The sequence below is a fragment of the Nycticebus coucang genome, chromosome 15, assembly GCF_027406575.1.
Source record: "Nycticebus coucang isolate mNycCou1 chromosome 15, mNycCou1.pri, whole genome shotgun sequence".
NCBI classification, from domain to species: Eukaryota; Metazoa; Chordata; class Mammalia; order Primates; family Lorisidae; genus Nycticebus; species Nycticebus coucang.
Genome location: NC_069794.1, coordinates 88,583,080 through 88,609,329, shown reverse-complemented (window position 1 = coordinate 88,609,329; position 26,250 = coordinate 88,583,080). Strand labels below are relative to the sequence as shown.

Here is a 26,250-nt window from a genome sequence, read left to right as displayed (position 1 = left end):
TTATCTGTAGGACCTGCTGTGGTAGATGCTGTAATGCCCAGAGTCCCCTTGGGGAAGGAAAAATGTATTCCACTAGCTGCAGAGGAACTGCCAGAAAATGATGCTCAGTTTTAACCCTCCTTGGGTATTGCCTCAGTTGAAGATATCTGCCTTGCCCAAGATGGCCCCTCCTTCCAGAAGAAGCCAGCCTCCAATGACCTGTCATCACTGACATAAAAAAACCCACCCCTTCACCCCAAACTTGTGACAACTCTGATGGGCCACTGAAGCCCCAAGCTCTCCAAGGGTACTGATGAAGCCTTCACTGTGACCGCATGACAGCTAAACTTCTCCCTCTGGCTAATCCTGCCCCCTTCCCTTTCTTCCTCAGGTAGTGATAACAAGGACACTCCCTACTAATGTCCTGTACCCTAATTTTTAACTTTTTTCTCTTTTTAATTTATTGTTAAATCATAGCTGTGTACATTAGTGCAATCAAGGGGTACAATCTGCTGGTTTCATATACAATCTGAAATATTCTCATCAAACTGTTCAACATAGCCTTCATGGCATTTTCTTAGTTATTGTATGTAGACATTTATATTCTGCCTTTAGTAAGTTTTGCCTGTACCCATTCTAAGATGCACCATAGGTGTGGCCCCATCCATTACCCTCCTTCCGCCCTAACCTTCCCCCTCCTTTCCCTTCCTTGGTCCTTTCCTCATAGTCTTGTGCTATAGTTGGGTTACAGCTTTCATGTGAAAGCTATAATTTGGCGTCATAGTAGGGCTGAGTACATTGGATACTTTTTCTTCCATTCTTGAGATACTTTGCTAAGAAGAATATGTTCCAGCTCCATCCATGTAAACATGAAAGAGGTAAAGTCTCCATCTTTCTTTAAGGCTGCATAATATTCCATGGCATACATGTACCACAATTTGCTAGTCCATTCGTAGGTCGATGGGCACTTGGGCTTCTTCCATGACTTAGCAATTACGAATTGGGCTGCAATAAACATTCTGGTACAGATGTCTTTGTTATATTGTGATTTTTGACCTTCTGGGTATAAACCTAGTAAAGGAATTATAAGATCGAATGGCAGGTCTCTTTCTAGGTCTCTAAGTATTCTCCAAACATCCTTCCACAAGGATCGTATTAGTGTGCATTCCCAACAACAGTGTAGAAGTGTGCCCTTTCCTCCACATCCACACCAACATCTCTGGTTTTGGGATTTTGTTATGTGGGCTACTCTTACTGGGGTTAAGTGATATCTCAAAGTAGTTTCAATTTGCATTTCTCTGATGATTAAGGATGATGAGCATTTTTTCATGTGGTGTAGATCATGTGCCCGTCCTCTTTAGAGAAGTTTCTCTTCAAGTCCCTTGCCCACCCTGAGATGGGATCACTTGTTCTTTTCTTGCTAATACGTTTGAGTTCTCAGTGGATTCTGGGTATTAAACTGAAAATATTTTCGGAGGTATAAACTGAAAATATTTTCTCCCATTCCCAGGACTATCTGCTTCCTTTACTTACTATGTTCTTGGCTGTGCAGAAGCTTTTTAGTTTGATCAGGTCCCAGTAGTGTATTTTTGATACTCCTTCAATTGTCTGGGGAGTCCCCCTCATAAAATATTCACCCAGGCCGATTCCTTCAAGAGTTTTCCCTGCACTTTCTTCAAGTATTTTTGTAGTTTCAAGTCTTAAGTTTAAATCTTTTATCCAGTGAAAGTCTATCTTAGTTAATGGTGAAAGGTGTGGGTCCAGTTTCAATCTTCTACAGGTCACCAGCCAGTTCACCCAGCACCATTTGTTAAATAGGGAATCTTTTCCCCACTGAATGTTTTGAATTGGCTTGTCAAAGATCAAATAATGGTAAGTAGCTGGATTCATCTCTTGGTTCTCTATTCTGTTCCAGACATCTACTTCTCTGTTTTTGTGCCAATACCATGCTGCTTTGATCACTATCTATTTATAGTACAGTCTCAGGTCTGGCAGTGTGATTCCTCCTGCTCTGTTTTCTGAGTAATGTTGTGGCTATTCGAGGTTTTTTCTGATTCCATCTAAAACAAAGTATTATTTTTTCAAGATCTTTAAAATATGACATGAACCTTTAATAGGAATTGCATTAAAACTGTATATTGCTTTGGGTAGTATAGACATTTTAACAATGTTGATTCTTCACAGCCATGAGCATGGTATGTTTTTCCATTTATTAACATCTTTAGCTATTTCTTTTCTTAAAGTTTCATAGTTCTCTTTGTAGAGATCTTTCACGTCCTTTGTTAGGTATCCTCCCAAATATTTCATCTTCTTTGGCACTACTGTGAAAGGAATAGAGTCCTTGACTGTTTTTTCGGCTTGGTTATTGTTGGTATATATAAAGGCTACAGATTTATGGGTGTTGATTTTGTAGCCTGAGACATTGCTGTATTCCTTGATCACTTCTAAAAGTTTTGTAGTAGAATCCCTAGTGTTTTCCAGATATACAATCATATCATCTGCAAAGAGTGAAAGTTTGATCTCTTCTGACCCTATGTGGATACCCTTGATCGCCTTTTCTTCCCTAATTGCAATGGCTAAAACTTCCATTACAATGTTAAAGAGCAATGGAGACAATGGGCAACCTTGCCTGGTTCCTGATCTAGGTGGAAATGATTTCAATTTAACTCCATTCAATACAATATTGGCTGTGGGTTTGCTGTAGATGGCCTCTATTAGTTTAAGAAATGTCCTTTCTATACCAATTTTCTTGCAGGTTTTTTTTTTTTTTTTTTGGCCAGGGCTAGGTTTGAACCCGCCACCTCCAGCATATGGGGCTGGCGCCCTACTCCTTTGAGCCACAGGCGCCGCCCACCTATACCAATTTTCTTAAGTGTTCTGATCATGAAGGGATGCTGGATATTATCAAAAGCTTTTTCTGCATCAATTGAAAGAATTATATGGTCCTTATTTTTTAATTTGTTTATGTGCTAAATTACATTTATAGATTTACATATTTTGAACCAGCCTTGAGACCCTGGGATAAATCGCACTTGGTCGTGGTGTATAATTTTTTTGTTGTGTTGTTGGATTCTGTTTGTTAGGGTCTTATTGAGTATTTTAGCATCAACATTGGTTAGTGATATTGGTCTATAATTTTCTTTTTTTGTTGGGTCTTTCCCTGTTTTGGGGATCAAGGTGATGTTTGCTTCGTAGAATGTGTTGGGCAATATTCCTTCTTTATCTATATTTTGGAAGAGGTTTAGTAGTATAGGTACTAGTTCTTCTTTAAAGGTTTGGTAGAATTCTGACGTAAAGCCATCTGGTCCTCGGCTTTTCTTTTTAGGGAGATTTTGTATAGTTGATGCTATTTCAGAACTTGATATAGGCCTGTTCAACATTTCGACTTCATTCTGTGTAAGTCTTGGTAGGTGGCGTACTTCCAGATATTGGTCGATTTCTTTCAGATTTTCATATTTCTGAGAGTAGACTTTCTTGTAGTATTTGTTATAGATTTTTTGAATTTCTGAGTGGTCTGTTGTTATTTCATCATTACCATTTCTGATTGATGAAATTAGAGATTTTACTCTTTTTTTCCTGGTTAGGTTGGCCAAAGGTTTATCTATTTTATTGATCTTTTCAAAAAACCAACTTTTGGATTTATTAATCTGTCGTATAATTCTTGTTTTCAATTTCATTTAATTTTGCTCTGATTTTGGTTATTTATTTTCTTCTTCTGGGTTTGGGGTTGGTGTGTTTTTCCTTCTCCGGTTGCTTGAGATGTCCCATTAAGTTATTAACTTCATCTCTTTCCATTTTCTTGAGGAAGGCTTGCAATGCTATAAATATCCCTCTTAGGACTGCCTTTGCAGTATCCCAGAGGTTCTGGTAATTCGTGTCTTGTTATTTTGTTCCAAAAAATTGGCGATTTCCTTCTTAATCTCGTATATAACCTATGTATCCTTCAGAATAAGGTTATTTAGCTTCCATGTTTTTGTATGGGTATGCAGGTTCCTGTTGTTATTGAGTTCAACTTTTATTCCATGATGGTCTGAGAAGATGCAAGGAATAATTTCTATTTTTTTAAATTTGCTGAGGTTAGATTTGTGGCCTAGGATGTGGTCGATTTTGGAGTATGTTCCGTGGGCTAATGAGAAGAATGTGTATTCAGTTTTGTTGGGATGAAATGTTCTGTAGATGTCTGTTAAGTCCAGATGTTGAATGCTTAAGTTCAAATCTAAGATTTCTTTGCTTAGCTTCTTTTTCAAGGATCTATGCAGCATTGCTAAAGGGGTGTTAAAGTCTCCAACTACTATGGAACTGAAGGAAATCAAGTTGCTCATGTCTGTTATAGTTTCTCTTATAAATTGAGGTGCATTCTGCTTGGGTACATAAATATTAATAATTGAAATCTCATCATTTTGAGTATTGCCTTTAACAAATATGAAGTGTCCATCCTTATCCTTCCTTATTTCGGTTGGTTTAAAGCCTATTGCGTCTGCGAATAGGATTACAATGCCTGCTTTTTTCTGCTTTCCATTTGCCTGGAGTATAGATGACCATCCCTTCACCTTGAGTCTATATTTGTCTTTTAATGTAAGATGAGATTCTTGTATGCAGCAGATATCTGGCTTAAGTTTTTGTATCCAGTCAGCCAACCTGTGCCTCTTTAGAGAACAATTTAAACCATTCACATTAATTGAGAATATTGATAAGTCTTTCGAGAGTCCGGTGGACATTTTTAATCCTTTTGCGACTGTGGAAGTTGGAATTTGATCAAAATTTTCTGTGTGGGTTTACTTTTGTGGTGGATGATTATACTGGTCTTTATGGAGGATAGGTCTGAGAATATCCTGGAGAGCTGGTTTAGTTATGGCAAATTTCTTCAACATGTGAATGACATTGAAGTATTTAATTTCTCTGTCATAAATGAAACTCAGTTTAGCTGGGTACAGGATCCTGCGTTGAAAGTTATTTTGTTTTAGAAGATTAAAAGTCAATGACCATCCTCTTCTAGCTTGAAAGGTTTCAGCAGAGAGATCTGCAGTTATTCTAATATTCTTGCCCTTGTATGTTATGGTTTTCTTACATCTGGCTGCTTTCAGAATTTTCTCCTTTATATTAACTTTAGTGAAATTGATTATGATGTGTCTGGGGGATGTCTTTTTTGGGTTGCGTTGTGCTGGAGTTCTGAAACTGCTATCTGAATTTCAGAATCTCTTGGCATGTCTGGAAAGTTCTCCTTCATAATCTCACGGAGAAGAGACTCTGTGCCTTGTGAAGCCACTTTGTCACTTTCGGGGATGCCTATAAGACGAATATTGCTTTCTTTGAATTATCCCAGAGTTGTCTGAGAAAGTGATCTGTTTTTGCCCTCCATTTCTCTTCCTCTTTGAGAGTTTGGGAGCATTCGAAAGCTTGGTCTTCAATGTCAGAAATCCTTTCTTCTGCTTGCTCCATTCTATTACTGAGGGATTCTACTTTGTTTCTCAGATCTTTGAGGGCTGCAACTTCTTGTCTCAATGTGTCAAAATCTTTGGTCATTTGGTCTTTAAATTCATTGAATTCTTGAGATATCTTTTGGGTTACTGCTTGGAATTCTAATTTGATCTTATTTGCTATCCAGATTCTGAATTTGATTTCTGACATCTCAGCTATTTGTTTGTGCATGGGATCTTGTGCTGTGTCTGCCCCACTGAGCCTTCAGGGAGTTGATCTACTCTGATTATTCACATTGCCAGAGTTTTTCTGTTGATTTTGCCTCGTGATTGTTTTTAACCATTGCCTCTGGCTGTCCTCAGAGTTGGAGAGGTGTCTCTCCAAGTTTGGACCCCAGCAGGATCACTCTATTGTTGCTGAATCTTTGTAGGGAGTGATCCCGTGTAGTTCCTCTGGGGCTGCCCCAGCAGGGAGTTCTGGTTGTGGAAGCAGCTCCGGAGCGTGACACACTCCGATCCAGCAACAGGGCGGGAGGTGGTGCGCATCATTCTGGGAGTACCTGGTGCCCACTGACTTTGGCACAGACAGCTCAAGGCTCCAGCAGTCTCTGGCCAGGAGAAGGGCTTTGCGCAGAGGCAGGGAGGGCTCCGGAGGGCACCCAGCTACCAGAGTCCTTGGCCAGACAAGCGGGCCAATGTGGAGGCAGGGAGGGTACAGGAGGGAGGACGCAGGGTTGCACGGCTCCCGCAGTTCCTGGTCAAGTCACTGGGAGGCCCAGCAGGCACAGGTTGCAGGTCAGGGGTCACGGTACAGTTCTTATGGATATCCGGGCGGTGCCAAGCCCAGGAGTTTGAGGTTGCTATGAGCTGTGACGCCACAGCACTCTACCCAGGGCAACAGCCCAAGGCTCCAGTGTGCCAAAACCAGTCTCACTCTGCCCCTGAGATTTAAGGCTGTAAGGCAGCTCAGTCCCCACCTTTAATCTGCTCAGTCACTAAGTTACTAGCTCCTGCCCGATCCTTGCTCTGAGACCCTGAGGACGGACCTTGCTGGGGCAGTTCTCTCACAATGGCTCCCTGCAGCCCACAGCCTAACACTATTAGCTCCGTCCAGCTCAGCGGCTCAGTCTGGGGCCCTAGACAATGCCCAAAGTTCTCTGCACTCCTGATCAAGCTCTCCCCAAGGCAGTTTTACTGAGTGCCAAGTCCAAAAACACAGAAACAGTTCACAGGTAAGGCCTTTCCAGTTTGCAGTCTCACTGCTGCTTGTACTTATGGCTGCCGGTGGGATTATGTCGATTGAACACACACAACCACTTGCCAGTTTTCCACGGATTTTGTCCTCCTCTTGGGGTCCAGAAGTCCCTTGGCGACTCCCTGTATCCTCAAGGGGATGATTACAGGCAGATCTCACCAACCAGAGATGCCTAGATTCTTATATCCTCAGACTCACCGTGACCAGTTGCAGGGAAGCTGTTACTCGGCCACCATCTTGCTCCCTATTTAATTTTTTTGAGACTGAGTCTCATGTACCCTAATTTCTTTGGCTGAGTCTATTTCCTGCAAGAGCCCAACCTGAGACATTTAACCAAATATGGAATGTCCTGCCTCCAGTATGAGCCTACTGCTCAAACTGACAAAAAAGAGATAGGACAACTATTTTTTAATGTTACCAAAAAAGATGCATACAGTGACTATCTTCTAATGTTTTTCAAATACGAGATTCTATGCTTCTAAGTTTTAGATACTGGAAATCATATTTTATTTATAGAGTACTTTATAGATTATACATATTATCTCATTAAAGCTCCCCAAAACTAGATGAAGCATATAGAGGTATTATAGAGGAGAAAACTGAGGTTCATAAAATTATTTGGCCCAAGGTCACATATTTATTAAATAATGGAGTACTGGAACCAAGCTCTTCTCACTTTTCATTCTATAACCAAAGTTTCTTTCACTATATCAATTATGTGAAAGACTAAGAGTTTTCATAGAAGTACTTCATAACCAAAGATGATATTAAACTTTTAATTTGCTTGGCCATTGCCAGTATTTTAAAGAGTGTTTTTTTTTAATCATTGAAAATGCAGCTGTGTTTCCATTTACCAGGTCTAAGTAATTTCATCCAACAATTTTGATGGGATCTTTGAAACTTACAGGATTCCTTTAGTATTTCATTTGATTCCACATGAGACGGTGCCTTTCTGCTGAGTTGTACAGAAATGTCCTATGATATATACCTGGCAGTATACATTTCACCACTTCCAGACTGCTAGGACCAAAACCAGAGATTCCTTAGTGAAATTCAGCATGTTAATAAGAACATTACATATTAGATGAGGGAAGCTTTATATAAAATATTCCTGAAATAAAAAGTCAGCAGGTAAACTTTTTCTAGCAACTGCCAAACCAGACAAAGCTAAGACTTCAGGTTCTCAGAATTTTGAGATTCTGGGGAAGAAAAAACTTAAAAGCCAGTCAGATGCCCTCCTATCACCTCAAGAGTGACATTGGAGTCTCAGAATGGTCATAGCACTGAATTATACTTTGAAGAGAGACAAGCATCTTCCCCTGGTTTCTGAGTATGTCCTTTGACATGATATAATCCAAGTTAACCTTACAAGAGCAAAATTGAATCTAGAAATCTTCATCAAGTCTAATCAAACCACATTAGCCTTTCCATCAGAGAAGACTTCCAACAACATACTTTGTAGCTGGACAAAATTTTCATCCCAGAAGTAGAAATGGCAGTTTCATACTTGATTCTACAGAAATCCCTTGGAGGATCTCTGAAGGGAAGAAAGTACCTACATTAAGGAGAGGATGGGGATACTCCCACCTACTTCAATTTTATATTGTTCTTGGAGTTCTTGCTGCTGAACTAGGTGGATACTCTACAGATTGATTTTTGTGCATTTTGTAGGATGTCTAAATGACTCAACATGTTTTTCATTTTGAAGGGCTTAGAAAAGGCAGTATGGAGTATCAATTAAGCACTCAGATGCTGGAGCTAGAACGCAAACACTAGCTTTATCACTTAGAAGCCAAGTGATACACTTGGCTTTTATACACTTCCGCTTAAAATGTGTTATACAAATTTAGGAGTGAAAGTTTTAAAACACTCCAATAAATGATACAAAGCTGTGATCTTAAAGCTGGAGTGCCTACAAGACATGTGAACAGAACAGTGCCAACTTTCCAGGAAGTTGGTGTCTGGGGCTTTGAGTCTGCATCCTGTCACTTCCTAGCTGTGTGACACATAGAGCAACTAACCTGAGCCTCAGATTTTCTTTCTTTTTTTTTTTTTGCAGAGACAGAGTCTCACTTTATCGCCCTTGGTAGAGTGCCATGGCATCACACAGCTCACAGCAACCTCCAACTCCTGGGCTGAAGCGATTCTCTTGCCTCAGCCTCCCAAGTAGCTGGGACTACAGGCACCCGCCACAACAACCAGCTATTTTTTGGTTTGCAGTTCAGCCAGGGCCGGGTTTGAACCCGCCACCCTCAGTATATGGGGCCGGTGCCTTACCGACTGAGCCACAGGTGCCGCCCTCAGATTTTCATCTATATCTTATGACTAGTAATTTCCTCCTCGTGGGTTGTTATAAAGATATCAGGAGAATTTTGCATACATTATTTCAACGAATCCTAACTATAGCTTTGAATTGCTATTAATACTTCCTTTATGCAAAATAGAATCACTTGGCTTCTAAGTGATAAAGCTAGTGTTTGCGTTCTAGCTCCAGCATCTGAGTGCTTAATTGATACTCCATACTGCCTTTTCTAAGCCCTTCAAAATGAAAAACATGTTGAGTCATTTAGACATCCTACAAAATGCACAAAAATCAATCTGTAGAGTATCCACCTAGTTCAGCAGCAAGAACTCCAGTTGGATATTATGTTTGTAATCCTTACAACCCCAATGCATACAGCAACCTGGGATATAGAATAGAAGGGCAGAATTCTCAGGAACCCTACTCTGACCAGTGGGATCACACACTCCAGATGTAAGGAGTCAAAGGAAATAGTTCTAATTGACATGATTTGGAGGTTTCTTTTGTTTGTTTGTTGTTGTTTTTCAGATTAATGAGGGTACAAATGTTTAGGTTACATTGTTTTCAATTCTAAGGTAAGTTCAAGTTGTAGCTGAGCCCTTCACCCAGGGGCATGCTGAACACTCTCACATTGGGCACATTAGATGACATCCCACCTATCATCCTCCCTCCTCCCCACTCCCCTCTCCAAGTTGTAGCTGAGCCCTTTACCCAGGGGCATGCTGAACACTCTCACATTGGGTACATTAGATGACTTTCCACCTATGACCCTCCCTCCTCCCCACTCCCCTCTCCAAGTTGTAGCTGAGCCCTTCACCCAGGGGCATGCTGAACATCCTCACATTGAGTACTTCAGATGACATCCCAACTATCACCCTTCCCTCCAGATGACATCCCAACACATCGCCCTACCTCCTCATCCCTCCCCTCTCCCTCTTATTGCTCCCCTCAAGTTGTAGCTAAGCCCTTCACCTAAGGGATGTGCTGAACACCTTCACATTCGGCACATTAGATAACATTCCACCTATAACCCTCCCTCCTCCCCACTCCCTCTTCCCCCTTCCCTTCAAGTCATAGTTGAGCCCTTCACCCAGGAGACATGCTGAACACCTTCACATTAGATATATTAGATTTTTCCCATTCTTATAATACTTTACTAAGAAGAATGTGTTTCAACTCCATCTACGTAAACACAAAAAATGTAAAGTCTCCACCTTCTCTTATGGCTGAATAGTACTTCACAGTATACATATATCACAGTTTGTTAATCCATTCATGGGTTGATGGGCACTTGGGTTGATTCTACACCCTAGTAATTGTGAATTAAGCTGCAACAAACATTCTGGTGTAAATGTTCCTGTGGTAAAATGATTTTTGTTCATCTGGGTAGATGGCTAGTAATGGGATTACAGGATCAAATGGAAAGTCCACTTTTATTTCTTTGAGAATTCTCCATACTTCTTTCCACAGAGGTTGTATTAGTTTGCAATCCCACCAGCAGTGTAAAAGTGTTCCCTTTTCTCCACATCCAGCCCAGCATCTGCAGATTCAGGATTTTGTAAGGTGGACTAATCTCACTGGAGTTAGATGATATCTCAGAATGTTGCTGGTGGTGGTGGTGGGGTTTTTTTTGTTTGTTTTTGATATACAGTGTCACTTTGTCACCCTCAGTAGAGTGCTGTGCCATCACAGCTCACAGCAACCTCCAACTCTTGAGCTTAAGTGATTCTCTTGCTTCCGCCTCCCAAGTAGCTGGGACTACAGGCACCTGCCACAACAACCGGCTATATTTTGTTATAATTGTCACTGTTGTTCAGCTGGCCTGGGCCGAGTTTGAACCCACCAGCCTCGATGTATGTGGCCAGCACTGTACCCACCGTGCTATGGCACCAAGCCACTCAGAGTGGTTTTGATTTGCATTTCTCTGATGATTACGGACAATGAGCATTTTTTCATGTGCTCATTGGCCATTCATCTGTCATCTTCAGAAAAGTTTCTGTTCAAGTTCTCTTGCCTACCTATAAATGGGGTTGTTTGTGCTTTTCTTGTTGATTAATTTGAGTTCTCTGTAGATTCCAGTTATCAGACCTTTGTCAAATTCACAGCATGCAAAATATCTTTTCCCATTCCAAAGGCTATTTGTTTTAGTTGTGGTACCCTTAACTGTGCAGACGCTTTTTAGCTTGATCATGTCCCATTTATTTATTTTTGGTGTTTCTGCAATTGCCAACAGGATCTTCTTCATTAAATATTTTCCCAGGCCAATTTCGTCAAGCATTTTCCCCATACTCTTCTAGAATTTTTATTGTTTTGTGTCTTCAGTTTCAATCTTTTATCCACCAAGAGTCAATTTTTATCCATGGTGACAGGTGCGGGTCCAGTTTTCAGTCTTCTACATGTGGCTAATTAGTTCTCCAGAAGCATTTATTAAATAGGTATTCTTTTCCCCAGTGCATGCTTTGGTTATCAAAGATCAGATGGCAATATGTGGCTAGGTTCATCTCTAGATTCTCTATTCTATTCCATAGATCTATGTCTCTATTTTTTGTGCCAGTACCATGCTGTTTTGATCAGTGCAGACTTGTAATATAACCCAAAGTCTGGTAACATGATGCCTCCAGATTTTTTTTTCTTAAAATTTTATTGGCTATTTGGGTTTTTTCTTGTTCCATATGAAACAAAGTACTATTTCTTCAAGTTCTTCAAAATATGATGTTGGTATTTCAATGAGGATTGCATTGAATCTGCAGATTGCTTTGGGTAGAATAGACTTTTTAACAACGTTGATTCTTCCCAGCCAAGAGCATGGTATGTTCTTCCATTTGTTAATGCCTTCTGCTATATCTTTTCTTAGTTTCATAATTCTTTTTGTAAAGATCCTTCACCTCTTTTATTAGGTATATTCCTAAGTATTTCATTTTGTTTGAAGCTACTGTGAAGGTAACTGAATCTTTGATTAGCTTCTCGATTTGAATTGTTATTGGTATATACAAAGGCTACTAATTTGTGAACACTGATGTTATACCCTGAGACATTACTGTATTTCTTGATGGCTTCCAGGAGTTTTGTGGTTGATTTCCTTTTTACAATAAAGACTAGCATAGCAAAGGGGGAGGGGGAAAGAAGGGAGAGATAAAAATCTACATAGCAGGTACAGTGAACACTATCTTGGTGATGGGGGCACACTTATAACCTTGAGTCAAGCATAACAAAAGCTATCCATGTAACCAAAAACATTTGTAACCCCATAATATTTCAAAATTTTAAAAAAGATTAAATAAAAAGGGTTACATAACAAAGGGTAATTTTAACATTTATAGAAAGGATTCAAAGCTGTGTAATGGGTACAAAAAGATGATTGTTATACTGTTATCTACTTTTGTGTCTCTTTAAATTCTCTAAAAGTATGTACCTGCTTAACGTATCAATAACTCTACATGAGGTAATTTGATTGCTATCAGATTGATATAATAGTCATAAAATATTCTGCATTCCTATAGCACCATTATCTAAACATACAGCAGATCAGAATGCCTCAAGTTGCATCCCAGCTACTCCACTTCTCAGATATTATAACCCTGGAAAAGATCATTTATTCTGCTTAAGCACCAATTGCCCTACCCAGATTTGGGACTATCACCAAAAAGTTATTGAGAAAATTAAGTGACATAAAATGTGAAAAGACATAGCATGATGTTTAGATCATAATGAGTTTTCAATAAATGTTAGCTATTATTAATATTCCTAAGTTCTTTATTGATAACTCCTCTAAAATTAAAAGAAGCAATAAAGCAAATAGAGAATTCTAATCTATATATGGGAAAGTATTTCAAAGATTCACAATGCAGCAGTTAAAAAAAAAATCATTTCCCAACCAGGCATGGTAGTTCACACCTATAATCCTAGCACTTTGGGGGGATCACTAGAAGGCAGAAGTCCAAGAGCAAACTGGGCAATATATAAATACCTCATATCTACAAAAAATAATTTAAAAATTAGCAGGGTGGAGTAGAGGGAGAGGAAAAAGAAAAGGAAAGGAAAAAATCAAGAAAAAAACCTATTCTAGTATATCTAAATTAATTATTTAAATTTATGAAGAATTCACAAAAATAGAAGAAAATATAAAATTCTAGCATGCTCTTTTAACCCTAGTTATTAATAAATAATCTGACATTTTGTCATTGACTCCATCAGTTTTCAAGTCTGCTCTGGCTTTTACTTCCCACCAGGCCTTCTAGTGGCATCACCCAGAGCTGTCTCACACTTAGCTAAGGACATATGGACTATTTGGATCCTCTTCAGTCTACCCTGCCTGGATACATGAAGAGTTTATCAAGAACCTCTGTTAGGCTCAGCACCTGTAGCTCAGTGGCTAGGGCGCCAGCCACATACACCGGAGCTCATGGGTTCGAACCCAGCCTAGACCTGCCAAACAACAATGACAATTACAACAACAAAAAAATAGCCAGGCATTGTGGCAGGTGCCTGTGGTCCCAGCTATTTGGGCAGCTGAGGCAAGAGAATCGCTTAAGCCCAAGAGTTTGAGGTTGCTGTGAGCTGTGACAACACAGCACTCTACCAAGGGCGACGTGATGAGACCGTCTAAAAAAAAACCTGTTAAATCTCAGCCTATTCTTCTGGTCCACTGCCCTAACCTGGACTACAATTTCAGACTTCCTAAGCCACTGGTCTTCCTCTTTCATTTCTACCCAGTTCATTATTTCTACTAACACCACTGGGTGTGAGTTTTTTTCCATATTCTGCTGCAAAACAAGTAAGACCCAATGGCAGGAGAGGTGCTGGTTTTCATGTTCAGGAGTGCCCCGCTAACTTCTGAACAGATCACCTTGAGTAGATTGCAGAGGTGTGGGAGAAGCTGCAGTAAAGAATGTCATTAACTTGCAGTCACCAATTCCTGGGCCTTGGACCAATACTAGGCCACAGACTGGGACCTACTAGGAACCAGGGTGCATAACAGGAGGTGAACAGTGGGCAAACAAACCAATCTTCATCTTCTGTATTTACAGACACTCCCCATCACTCACATCATTGCCTGTCACATCAGCAGCAACATTAGATTCTCATAAGAGTGGGAACCAACTATAAATGGAATGTTTGCAGGATCTAAATTGTGCATTCCTTATAAGAATCTAATGCCTGATGATCGGAGATAGAAATGTAATGTGCTTGAATCGTCCCACAACTATCTCCTCCTTTCCTGAGTCTGTAGAAAAATTATCTTCCATGAAACTGGCATCTGGGTTCCAAAAAGATTGAGGACCACTGTCATAACACCCACTGTTCCTACCTTACATTCAGTATTTTTTCCATGAATAATTGCTTCTTAATTAGTTGTATGCTTTTGGTTAATTTCAAGAAACCTGAAATGACTGTTTTTGATAATTTTTCTCAGATTTATTATTGTATAATATTTTATTAGAAAACATATAATTAAAACAATGTTTTATTACAAAAGATAAATAGTATATGTCCTAAATTGTCCAATTGGTAGCCATTATTATTAACATTTGGTTTTATGGACTACAAATAATATGCAAAATAAAATGGTCATGTAATTTCACTAAAATACTGTCCTTTTACTTTTTTTCTTTTTTTTCAATGCTGTCCTTTTTCTATGTGGTGTTTATATGGCAGTTATATTGCCTAATATTTAAATTATTCAAGTTCCTCAAAACACAAGGATCCTGAGCTGGTACTGAACAATAACTCATTACTCAGAAACTCTATTTTATCTCAAAAACATGTCTTTTCTAATAGATAAATAGGATCATTTTTTTTTTTAAATGTAATACTGTTTATTTAACTTCAAAAACATTTCAGCATTCTAAACATACAAAAAAATAACAGAACATTGCAAATGTGTTTAAGTACAGAAGGTTCTTGAACTTTCATTGATGCAGTGGCTCTTCCGCTTGCCGCTTTGCCAACAATGAAGAGTTCTACGGTTTGTTTTAAAACAAACAGTTTAAAAACTACCGCACTTCACTAAAAAAAAAAAAAAATCCAAACACTTCTCATGCCAGCTGACCCCGCTTTGTCCACAGCTAAGAATGGCAGCAGAATGCTATGTCACTATATACAAAAACAAGACAACCTGAAGCTAAATGGATGCCCACAGCAGTGTCAACAGGTGCAGCTCACAGTGCATGCCCTGAGCTACGGCCCCTCAGAAGGACATCTTTCCCCATGGCCTGAACGCCAAGCAGGGAGCAGCAAGAGTTGGTCTCGGTTGTTTTGTTCTTTTTACAAACTATAGATATGTACAGTTGATAACTCAGGATTTCTAGCCAATAACCATATAGTTAACACCAACTTACAAATTAAAAAAAAATGCCAGAAACATCTTTAAATGCCTTGTCACACCAACAGCAAAGTGCACAGAGTGAGGAGAACACGAGAGTGCCTTTTCATTTTAAAAATGTTTGGAAATATGTACAACTTTGATACAGTTTCAGGGTGCTCCAGACACCCATGGCCACTTCATGTAAACCACTGACAATTTCTAGAGCACTTTGAGACTACAATATGATCGTGATCAAATTTTGTGATTAAACCTAATGAGGGCAATAGACATTTCTCAATTAAGAGATGTGTCATTTACGGCGCTCCCCTACTCTAAGGTATTCACAAGGAGACAGAGAAACAGTTTTTTATTCATCCTCCTCCTCCTCCTCCTCCTCTTCTTCTTCTTCCTCGTCTTCTTCATCTTCCTCTTCCACCTTTTTCCTGGCAACTTTAGTGGGACCCTTTGCACCATCAAACTTTCCTTTAGACTTATAGTCAGCGACATCCTTCTCATACTTCTCCTTCAGCTTGGCTGCCTTAGTGATGTAAGGCTGCTTTTCGCTGTCACTTAAGTTATTCCACATCTCACCCAGCTTTTTTGCCACATCTCCAATAGAGATACCAGGATTTGTAGACTTGATCTTGGGGCGGAATTCTGAACAGAAGAGGAAAAATCCAGACGGTGGCCTCTTGGGGGCATTAGGGTCCTTCTTCTTCTTTCCTCCTTTAGCTGGTCCATAATCCTTCATTTCCCGATCATAGCGGACTTTATCAGCCTTTGCCATTTCATCAAATTTAGACTTCTCTTTCCCAGACATTGCCTTCCACCTTTCAGAGCACTTCTTGGAAAATTCTGCAAAATTTACAGGGACCTCTGGGTTTTTCTTCTTATGTTCTTCTCTGCATGTCTGCACAAAGAAGGCATAGGCAGACATCTTGCCCTTTGGTTTCTTGGGGTCACCTTTAGCCATCTTGACTGTATTGTTCGCTAGTCTGGGCAGCGCAGGGCACGACGCCAATAGGATCATTTTTAAAAGCATGATTCTAGAAATGCACTTTTAGTGAGAGTATATAGCAGTTGGATGAGATAAAAAGTTTCTGTGAACATAATTACAAGAAACCAATTAGAGACTTCAAAAATAAACATACTCAACCACAGAACCCGGAGTTATCAAAAATATTTTTCCTCTGCTGGAGATGCTCTTCCTAGACAAAAGTGTTAAAAGGGGACTTCACCAGGAGTACAAGCCTGCATAAATACATTCAGGGTGCACTCATGTCCTACACAGCCAATCCTTTTATTTTCTATGTCATTATACATCTTGATCACAGCCAAACTAATCACAACATGAACTCACAGAATTATTAAAATAGCCTAAATTAATGGATCACCTGTATTCAACTTCATTCATTTTGACATAATTATAACTTACAGCATTTTTTATTATAGTAGATAACTGTTAAAACTTAAGTACAGGGGCAGCGCCTGTGCCTCACTGAGTAGGGCACTAGCCCCACATACTGAGGGTGGTGGGTTCAAACCCAACCCCGGAACTGCAACAACAAAGAAATAGCCGGGCATTGTGGCAGGCGCCTGTAGTCCTAGCTGCTTGGGAGGCTGAGGCAAAAGAGTGGCTTCAGCCCAAGCATTTGAGGTTGCTGTGAGCTGTGACACCACCGCACTCTACCGAGAGCAACTGAGACTCTGTCTTCAAAAAAAACTTAAGTACAATTAGCTGAAAGAAACTAGAAGATGTGTAATAAGGGTAATATTATATTATGAACTGCTTCTGTGTAATTCTTCTGATCTTTGAATAAAGTAACATTATAAGATGTGCTCTTATAATGATATGCCAACAAATTGTATGGTCTTAATAAAGTAAGTGACAGCCTGAAGAAAAAAAAAAAGAGGGTATACCATTCCTTATTGTTCTGGAAGGAAGTGAAGGTGTCAAAATTTCAATATCTTCATGGTTTAGTATTTTTCTTCATCAAGAAAAAAGGTAGTAATTTTTAAGGCTGAATTGCACCCTACATTCTCAGGTATAGTAAAATTGGTATTTAAAAGTGGTTTTCCAAATGCCTACATTGCAAGTTTCAAAATGAATAAGCAACAGAGAAAAAATGGTCTTTCACCAAAAAAAAAAAAAAAAAATTCAGCACATTGCAATGAGGCCCTCTGCTGTGATTTCTTTGATACTACACCAAATAGACTAATTTCCAGTAGTGTTTCAATTGTCTTTGCAATGCCAAAACTTCCAGAAAGCTTTGAGGTAAAAATGACTTAAATCTTTCTATAAAGTTTAGTCATTTCCAAGTTTTTTTTAATTAAAATAATTGATTCTGGGTAATGTTATTCTGAACATAGTGTTTGGGCCACATAAACCTCAATAAATCCCTTAGTGACAGCTTTATTTATTTAAGAATACATTTTCACTTGTTTTGTATTCTATTTAAATATTTCTAAAAGGATATTATATTCATGTCAAATGGTTTCTATAATTACAATAGTCTACTCAATTGTATTGCAAAAAAAAAAAATTTTTTTTAACTTAGAAAGAAATTCTTGTGTCTCAAAAAGCTACTCCTAATAAAGAATCTCCATTTCCTGGGAAAAGATAACAAGAAATTCAGAAAATTAACTCACAAACTCATATCAGATTAACATGAATGCCACTGGACCATCATTTTAAAACTGTCAGGACCAGAGTTGGACTTACTAGAAGTGAACAAAGCCTCATTTGCAGGCTCTGTTTACAGCATTTTTTATTATAGTAGGTAACTGTTAAAACTTAAGTACAGGGGCAGCGCCTGTACCTCACTGAGTAGGGCACTAGCCCTAAGTATTGTAGAAATGTAGCTCTCTAAGTATTCAGAGCCACAGAAATTGTGAAGTCTTTTAGATGGGGAGGCAAAGTCAGGTTGCAATAATAAAGCATTTCTATATAAACATTTTTAGTAAATTTCCTCAAAATAGCTTAGAAAAAAAAAAAAGAACTGAATGTCCAACACTAAATGGTCACGATTTCTTTTCCTATGCTAACTATGTCATGCTTATTTTTAGTTTTATGCTCTTTTTCTGAAAAATCTGTCCAAGTGCAAAACCCACAAAACCTAAATCTGCCACCACAGAACAGTACAATTCTACTCAACACAGTCCTGCCCAGAAAATGTCATTTTACTTTTAATGGGGTCATTTCATATTAATTAAAAAATGGTTTCAATGGCAATTTTGTAGCCTTAAGAGGCATTGGTAAAATACTTAATATAATTTTTAAGGGCAAGAAAGAGAACTAATATCTGCCCTACAGTGAAGTCATCCACCACTCAGGAGCCTCTAAGTTTTGATCTCTATGTAGAGGTTAAAAGCGCTGGCTTTCAAGTTAGGCTGTCTTGAATTTCAACCCTGAATCCATTATCCTATAACTGTGCCACTTTTGGCAAGTCAGTCAGGCCTTGCAAATAGGAGGCATTCAATAGCTATTTGTTGAATAAATAAATAAATAATGCATCGACCTCATACACTGTCCAGAAAACTTAAGCAAATATAGTAGTTCAATTCATTTCAATTTTTAAAGCAATTTGTTGTACATCTCTTAGACATAAAAGGTAGGAGGGGGTGCAAGATTCTAAGTGAAGCATTATTTGAGTTTAAGAAGAATCGTATTCGGTCAAGGAAACTGGAAAAGGCTTCATGAAGCAAAAAGCATTTAAGGATGGAGCCCTGAAAGACGATTAAGATTAGATTTGGGTGATGTCAGGAAAGTAAAGCAGGCTAGAAGCACTTCAAGTTGGAGGGAAAAAACCCTAAGCCAAGAAAGACCCAGAGATGAGAAAGTGCCAGATGTATGTGTTCTGTGAATATTCAGCAGCCCCATTGGCTTGTGGTATAGACAATTCATAGGAGACTAAACTGGAAGCTACTCAGGGTCCTATCATCACTTCAGTTAGCAATCCTTCCCATTCTGGAGATGCTCACAAAATTCCCAACCAGTGTGAAGGCTCCCATAACCAAGTATAAATTACACTTGTCTTATGTTGCAGACAATGCTTTTAATTGAGTCAAAGAAATAATATGGGGGTTAGAAAAATTTTTAAATGAACTACAATTAAGCAATTCTAGTTCCAGTGTTAAAAAGAGATTTTAGCTTTCGTTACACTAGTCACCTCATGCAACTTTTTGAATAATGACTTCTTTCACATTGCGATCATTTGAATTTCAAATTGGAATACTGAAAGGGAGCATAGAGGAAATTGGGTTAAAAATCATAAATTTTGTTTCTGGTTATTAGGAGGAAAAATTATTCTCTGGACACAAAGATGAATGAGTAAATGAAAGAAATGCCCTTCTTATTGGTATTATGTAAAAAGTAAAGGCCTTGGGTCAGACTTGAATTTCAAGTTGGCCTGACAATTATCAGTAGTGTATCGGGAGCAATTAATCTAACCTCTCTGTACCTTGATTCCACTTCTGTGAAATGAGAAGCACAATCATAATAATAAACCTTGCTGAAGGTATATTATATTACTATCTGCCTGGGGGAAGAATATACATTTTCACCCAACTGACTTTGGACTGGGCCATGTGATGTCTTTTATCTCATGGAATGTGACTTTTGTCACTTACCTTTGTTAGAAGAACAGCATGCATCTACTAAGGAGCCTGCTCTTTCAGCCTGCATTCTAGAATGAAGACTACACAGGAACCAGAGGTGCAGCTGACCTATGGCCTATATAAAAAAATAAATGACAAATAAACTTTGTTATTGTAAGCCACCAAGATTTGGAGATGGTTCCTACTGTAAAGTTGAGTAATAGATTACACTAGTCACCTCACACATGTAGGTTGAATAAAATATTTTAAAGTGCTTTATAACATTCTACGCCCATCCATACCTCAAACAAGCTCCTTCTCTCACCGAAAATAGTTGCTGATCAGAAAATTTAGGAATGGAAATAATAATCTGACAGAGGGAGAATGTGAATAGTTTTACTTTCATAAAAATATTGAAGGTGGAAACATCTGAAAATGATAGATTTTCATGCTACCCCAGGTCCTAATTCCTCTGATAAAATGCTGAGAACTTCCTGAGTCTGTTTTCCCGCCATACTTTGGTTAAATTTGACTTGAATCTTTTGTTTAGTAAATTTTACCAAAACTTGTCTGTGGAATCCTATTTCCACTCAAAGTATTCTACGAAAAAGAAGTTTAAAGGGGTAGCTTTGAAAAATAAAAAAATGGCATCTCAATTCAACTAGCAGTAAACAACGCTTGACCAAATCCAACAGAAATAGTAACCTCTAAGGTGGCAGCAAACGGGCCTAAGACACGTGAAACCAAGCCGAGAGGAGGGCTAGGGAAACGGGGAGTGGGGGCCGACATTGGGCCTGAAAACAAGAAAATCTTCATCAGAGCCCCCTAGGATTCCCATTTCTGCAGGGTGAGGTGGAAAGAACCCAAGTTTACAGGTAGGTGAAGTCCACGCAGGTTTGCTTCCCAGCGCTCCCACAACCTGAGACACTTCAGGCCTCTCACTGGAGACCTAAACTTTTCTTACCCAACAAAGCAGAGAAAATAACAGCTGCCTCAAGGGATTACGGTACGGTCGAATGGGATAAACTGAGCGGCGCCCTAAACAGCGTCCCCGGACGTTAACAGCTTCTCCACAGATGCTCCGTTTGGCGTTGGTCAGAGCCCAGTAACAAGATGGCGGCGCGGGCGGGGTGACCGGTCCCCGCGCGGGGGAGCCGGTGGCCGCGGTATCACAGCTCCGGCCCGCCGCGTCCCTTTTCCAGCCCGCGACGTAGCCGCGAAAGCAAAGCTGAGAAGACCGCCTAGAAACAAGAGGCCCAGCCCAGAACCCGGGCGAGTCCCTCGCACGCTGCGGCCTGACAAGACGAAGCCTGGTCCTGCGTTGGCGAGCGGGTCCGCCGGGGCTGACTCCCGGCGGGGTAACGCCGGAACCGGCGCCGCGTCTCCCGCGCCCTCCGCCTCTGTCGCCGCCGCCGCGCCTGCTCACCAGCCGCACAGGCCTCCTCGCCCCGCTCCGACGTGTCCCGGCCCCGGCCTCCGTCTCACCAGCTCGGGATGGCGAGCGCCCTCGGCGTCGCCAAGGCCGACATCATTGGGGGAGGGAAATACAAACTGGTACGGAAGATCGGGTCTGGCTCCTTCGGAGAGGTTTATCTGGCCGTGAACACCGCCAACGGCGAGGAAGTGGCAGTGAAGCTGGAATCCCAGAAGGCCAGGCATCCCCAGTTGCTGTACGAGAGCAAACTCTACACAATTCTCGAAGGTGGGGTTGGCATCCCCCACATTCACTGGTATGGGCAGGAAAAAGACACCAACATGCTAGTCATGGATCTTCTGGGACCCAGCCTCGAAGACCTATTTAACTTCTGTTCCAGAAGGTTCACAATGAAAACTGTACTTATGTTAGCTGACCAGATGATCAGTAGAATTGAATATGTGCATACGAAGAACTTTCTACACAGAGACATTAAACCAGACAACTTCCTGATGGGTACTGGGCGTCACTGTAATAAATTGTTCCTGATTGATTTTGGTTTGGCCAAAAAGTACAGAGACAACAGGACCAGGCAACACATACCATATAGAGAAGATAAACACCTCACTGGCACTGTCCGATATGCTAGCATCAACGCACATCTGGGTATTGAGCAGAGTCGCCGAGATGACATGGAGTCATTAGGCTATGTTTTAATGTATTTTAACAGAACCACCCTGCCTTGGCAAGGATTAAAGGCTCTAACAAAAAAACAAAAATATGAAAAGATTAGTGAAAAGAAAATGTCCACTCCTGTTGAAGTTTTGTGTAAGGGGTTTCCTGCAGAGTTTGCCATGTACTTAAACTACTGTCGTGGGCTGCGCTTTGAGGAAATTCCGGATTACATGTATGTAAGGCAGCTATTCCGCATTCTTTTCAGGTCCCTTAACCACCAATATGACTACACGTTTGATTGGACACTGTTGAAGCAGAAATCAGCACAGGGGGCAGCCTCTACCAGTGGGCAGGTCCAGCAGACCCAAACCGCCACAGGCAAGCAACCCGACAAAACCAAGAGTAACCCAAAAGCTTACTAAGTATGAATTGAGGAACAACAGAGAGCAGAGCAGGATTTGTTTCTCCTCACATCTAGAAATTTCACTTCATATGTACACGAGCCAGTGGCTGTGGACAACCATTTACGTGGTGTAAAAAAAAATCTTAATTCCAGTATAAACCAACTCTGGACAGCATTAGTGATCTGTATCCAAGTTGTAGCCGCTATAATTGTGAATATTAACGGAGGTAGTGAAAAATGGTGTCTGGTCTTCTATTGCATTTTTTCAAGTGGAAATGTTAAATAGTAGACACACACAAATTTAGCAGAGAAATTATGCATATGCCAACTTTTTGTTAAAACCTTTTATTTTGTCCTAGACTGCTTTGAGATTTCATTTCAGAAGAATGACACGAACAGTCTTCAGCCACAGTTGTGAAGGTTGTAAATGCTCACAATTGTGCATTTTGGGGGTTTTTCCTTTTCTGGGGTTTGCAAGTTGTTCACTTATGACATTCTTAAAATTGTTGGGTTTCTTGTTTGCAAACCAGCTGATTATAGTAGCAACAGAAGATTCCAGTCTGTGAGCATATGAAAGACTGCCTACTTACCTATGAATACTTCAGAAAAACTTAATGACTACTAGATTATCCTTAGGATTCCACATTAGCTTTATCATGTTCTTATTATTTTCTAAAATAGCACATTTGTCACAATTTAGTTAACATCTTACAACTGGACATATACATTGCTTAGATAAATTTAATCGCTGTACACATCAATATGAGCTGGGATTTTGTCCTTATTTTGAAATGGGAGATTTTTGTTTACAAGTTTGTTAAAAACTAAAAACTATTCCTTTCTGTGAGGAAATGATATTGTTTTAAACAACAACAACAACAAAATATCTTGCTGACTCACTATGAAATGCAAATCTCCCTAATTTTTTAAAGACTCTTTCAAGCTATTTACCAGCCAATTTAGATTTAGTGTTATAACTTTTCTCAATATTTTTATTTTAAAGTAATTTTTTATCTGAAGAGGAAAGGCATTTCTTCATTTTTCTGTTTTTTTAATGACTTGCAGGCACAACATTTAGTACTGCTATCATCAGAACTTCATATTGTGACTCTTGCTTGTTGACTTAACAGTGACTAATTTGTGATTACGAATGAAAGAGTTAAAGGGTCTGACTACAAAATATTTTCCTTGAAAATACTTGTGAAATGGCTATAAGCAGAGCTCCAGGTCACACTGTGTGAGGTTCAGCAATTGCTAATTCCACCCGACCCCCACCTGCTTCTCTAAGGTATCTGAGTGCTTGAGCTTCCTCTCCATCTTATTTGAATGCTCTTTTCTTTTTCTCTTACCCAAGATAAAGGAAAAGTTATTGATGATAATTCTTTAAATAGTGTGATTTACTCATTTATAGCATAACAGGATAAATTAAAAGATCATTTGTCTGAAAATGGTACCATGAGCCTGTTATGGAAATATAGGTATTTTGTAAAATGACCTTAAAACTGTAAATTGACACATTGGATCAGATTATGTCAGGTTTCATTTGTTGTGGGTTTTTTTTTTTCTTTTTTTCTTTGGAAATTACTTGAGCAATAATTAATTCCCTGATTAACACATTCTGACTTTAAGGGATATATTAATGATGAAATCCATAATAACGCAGAAATCTTAATAAGCCTGAACCTTTGGGGTAGGGAACTTATTTATTTCTTTTCTATCCAGCTTTGTCAGTTAAGATATTTGTTTCTTGACTAGTAAGTCCTTTGATACTTTTAGCCAGAAATCAGTTTCATAAAGCTATTTTTGAGTATAGTTTACATAAAAGAGAAATGTTTAACTTTGGTAGCAACTTTTCCATGCTGAACTCCCTTTAGCAAGATATTTTTCAGTGCTTTTATTTAGGATACACTTAGACTGTGTTCTTATTATGAAATATTTTTGTATTCTTTCTGTTTGATAAGACTGAGGGGCAGTTGGTCTGTAACTAAGTTGCAGGTTTAAAACTACCATTAGCTTTGTAAATCAAAATATAGGTGTTTTTGTCCTGACATATCATCACTCCATCTGCTCTGGGAGCTGGAATCCCATTGATCTTGTCACCATTCATTGTCTTCACCTTCACAAAAGAAGAATGTAAAATTAAGTGAATGCTGCTACTAAATCTGTCAGGAGGTGAATCTCATTTCACCCAAATTAAATTATGTTTTCCACTAAAATGATGATACAAGTCAAAGACATATGGCTTTGAAATTAGAAGACCCCACCACTTAAGGCTTGCTTACTCAGCTGATCTCTAGGTCACTGCTCTTTATTTTGTTCATTCATTGGGGGTGCAGTTTTTTTTAAATATTGGGAGATGACCGTTCTAACTACTGTTGAATGTCTCTATTTTGAAAAGATATGATAAGAAAATAAAAAATAATATATGTGAACGGAAAGACTGATTATCTCCTCCCAAATGAATGTGCTTATACTCTTAGGGTCTACAAACAGTTATTTGGAGGTTTGCTTTTACTATGATATTCTATCAACAAATGTTTTTATTAAGAGATTTTCCCATCTCTACTAATCCATGCAATACTGATGAATGTTTCAAGCACAGTATACTGTAATAATCATAAGCTTAATTCCATTACAATAAAAACATCAAACAAAAGGACTTTTTTCAAAAAAGAAATTCTATTCCTTGCCTTCTTTGTGATTCACCTTCCATTGAGAACTTTCTATTCAGTAACAAAAGGCACTATAATCTACTATATAAAGACAATAAACTTTTTATGTTTTAAAGCAAACAGTTTTTTTAAAAAGCACATGTTCATATGTAGAAAATTTTTTTCCTTAATATAGCTTCTCATTGGTCACACACATAAAAAATAGCCCACATCTGAAATATGTAGAAATAAAATCACACATTTTCCTAATAAAGTCACATCTTCAGTTCTGTATTTCTCTGGCCTCCAACTTTGAAATCCCTAGCAACTAGAAAGAGAGAAAAAGCCCCCCACCCACCCATCAAGAGGTCATATTGAGTGATTCCAAGGAACAGTAGAAAAATTGTACTGACTCCAAATTTTAACTGCCAAGTTTTGACTCCTGGCTACAGTTCTCAGCATATGACATAATTTAGAAACTTAGTTTAGGCACAAGAGAATCATAGGACTTAAAACACTGTGTCCCTCAACGTGTAAACTATTCATGGAAAATTCAGGCAAGTCATAAACTATAAAGAAATTAAAAGGAAAATAAGAAATTTGCAAAATAGCAGCTATAGCTTTTTAAACCAAAAGGGGACAAACAGGAAGAAGAATGACTCTTTTATTAAGTCGAGTGGAACCTTCTGGGGTCTTTTATACCCTTTCCATTCTTCAGCCATCAAATAGCTTCAGTGATTCTCAAGGGCTCCCATGAGATCTGCTTGGAGGATGGAAAAGCCAAGGATGGTGCTACCTTTCCAGTCAGAGATGTTTATGAAGCTTAGAAATTCACATTGTTTACCCCAACCCAGCAATGCCAGGTCCACCACCCACCACACTTGCACACATACAGACTTCTTCATATACACCCTGAGAAAAATTTCCAAGGGGTTCCCACTGCATTTCTTTGAACCCATTTATTTATCTGTGGTCTAAGACTTGATTATTTCAATGTAAATAATTGAAAACTCTGTAAAACAATTTAAAGAAGTTTATTTTGAGCCAAATATGTGCAACAATGTCCCGGAGTGCCACACCCAAGAAGCCCTGAGCAAGTTAACTGACTGTGGGTGGGTTATAGTTTGATTTTATACATTTTACGGAAACAAGAAATACTTATGAAGACATAAATTAATAATAATTAAATAGAATTAGTTATAATTAATTATAGAAAGTGTATAAAGCAGGACATCTCAAAAAGGCAGGACGTCT

General features: G+C 39.1%; 2 protein-coding genes across 2 annotated transcripts; one reads left to right on the top strand and one right to left on the bottom strand.

Moving 5' to 3' along the window:
• Positions 1-15,607: 15,607 nt before the first annotated feature.
• Positions 15,608-16,269, bottom strand: LOC128566895 (high mobility group protein B3). Its single transcript, XM_053563995.1, has one exon. It carries the CDS (start codon positions 16,228-16,230, stop codon positions 15,625-15,627), a length of 606 nt encoding a protein of 201 aa, XP_053419970.1. The 5' UTR covers positions 16,231-16,269; the 3' UTR covers positions 15,608-15,624.
• Positions 16,270-21,347: 5,078 nt separating this feature from the next.
• CSNK1A1L (casein kinase 1 alpha 1 like) lies at positions 21,348-22,364 on the top strand. The gene has a single exon (XM_053563994.1). The coding sequence runs from the start codon at positions 21,348-21,350 to the stop codon at positions 22,362-22,364; it is 1,017 nt and encodes a 338-aa protein (XP_053419969.1).
• The last annotated feature ends 3,886 nt before the right edge of the window (positions 22,365-26,250 follow it).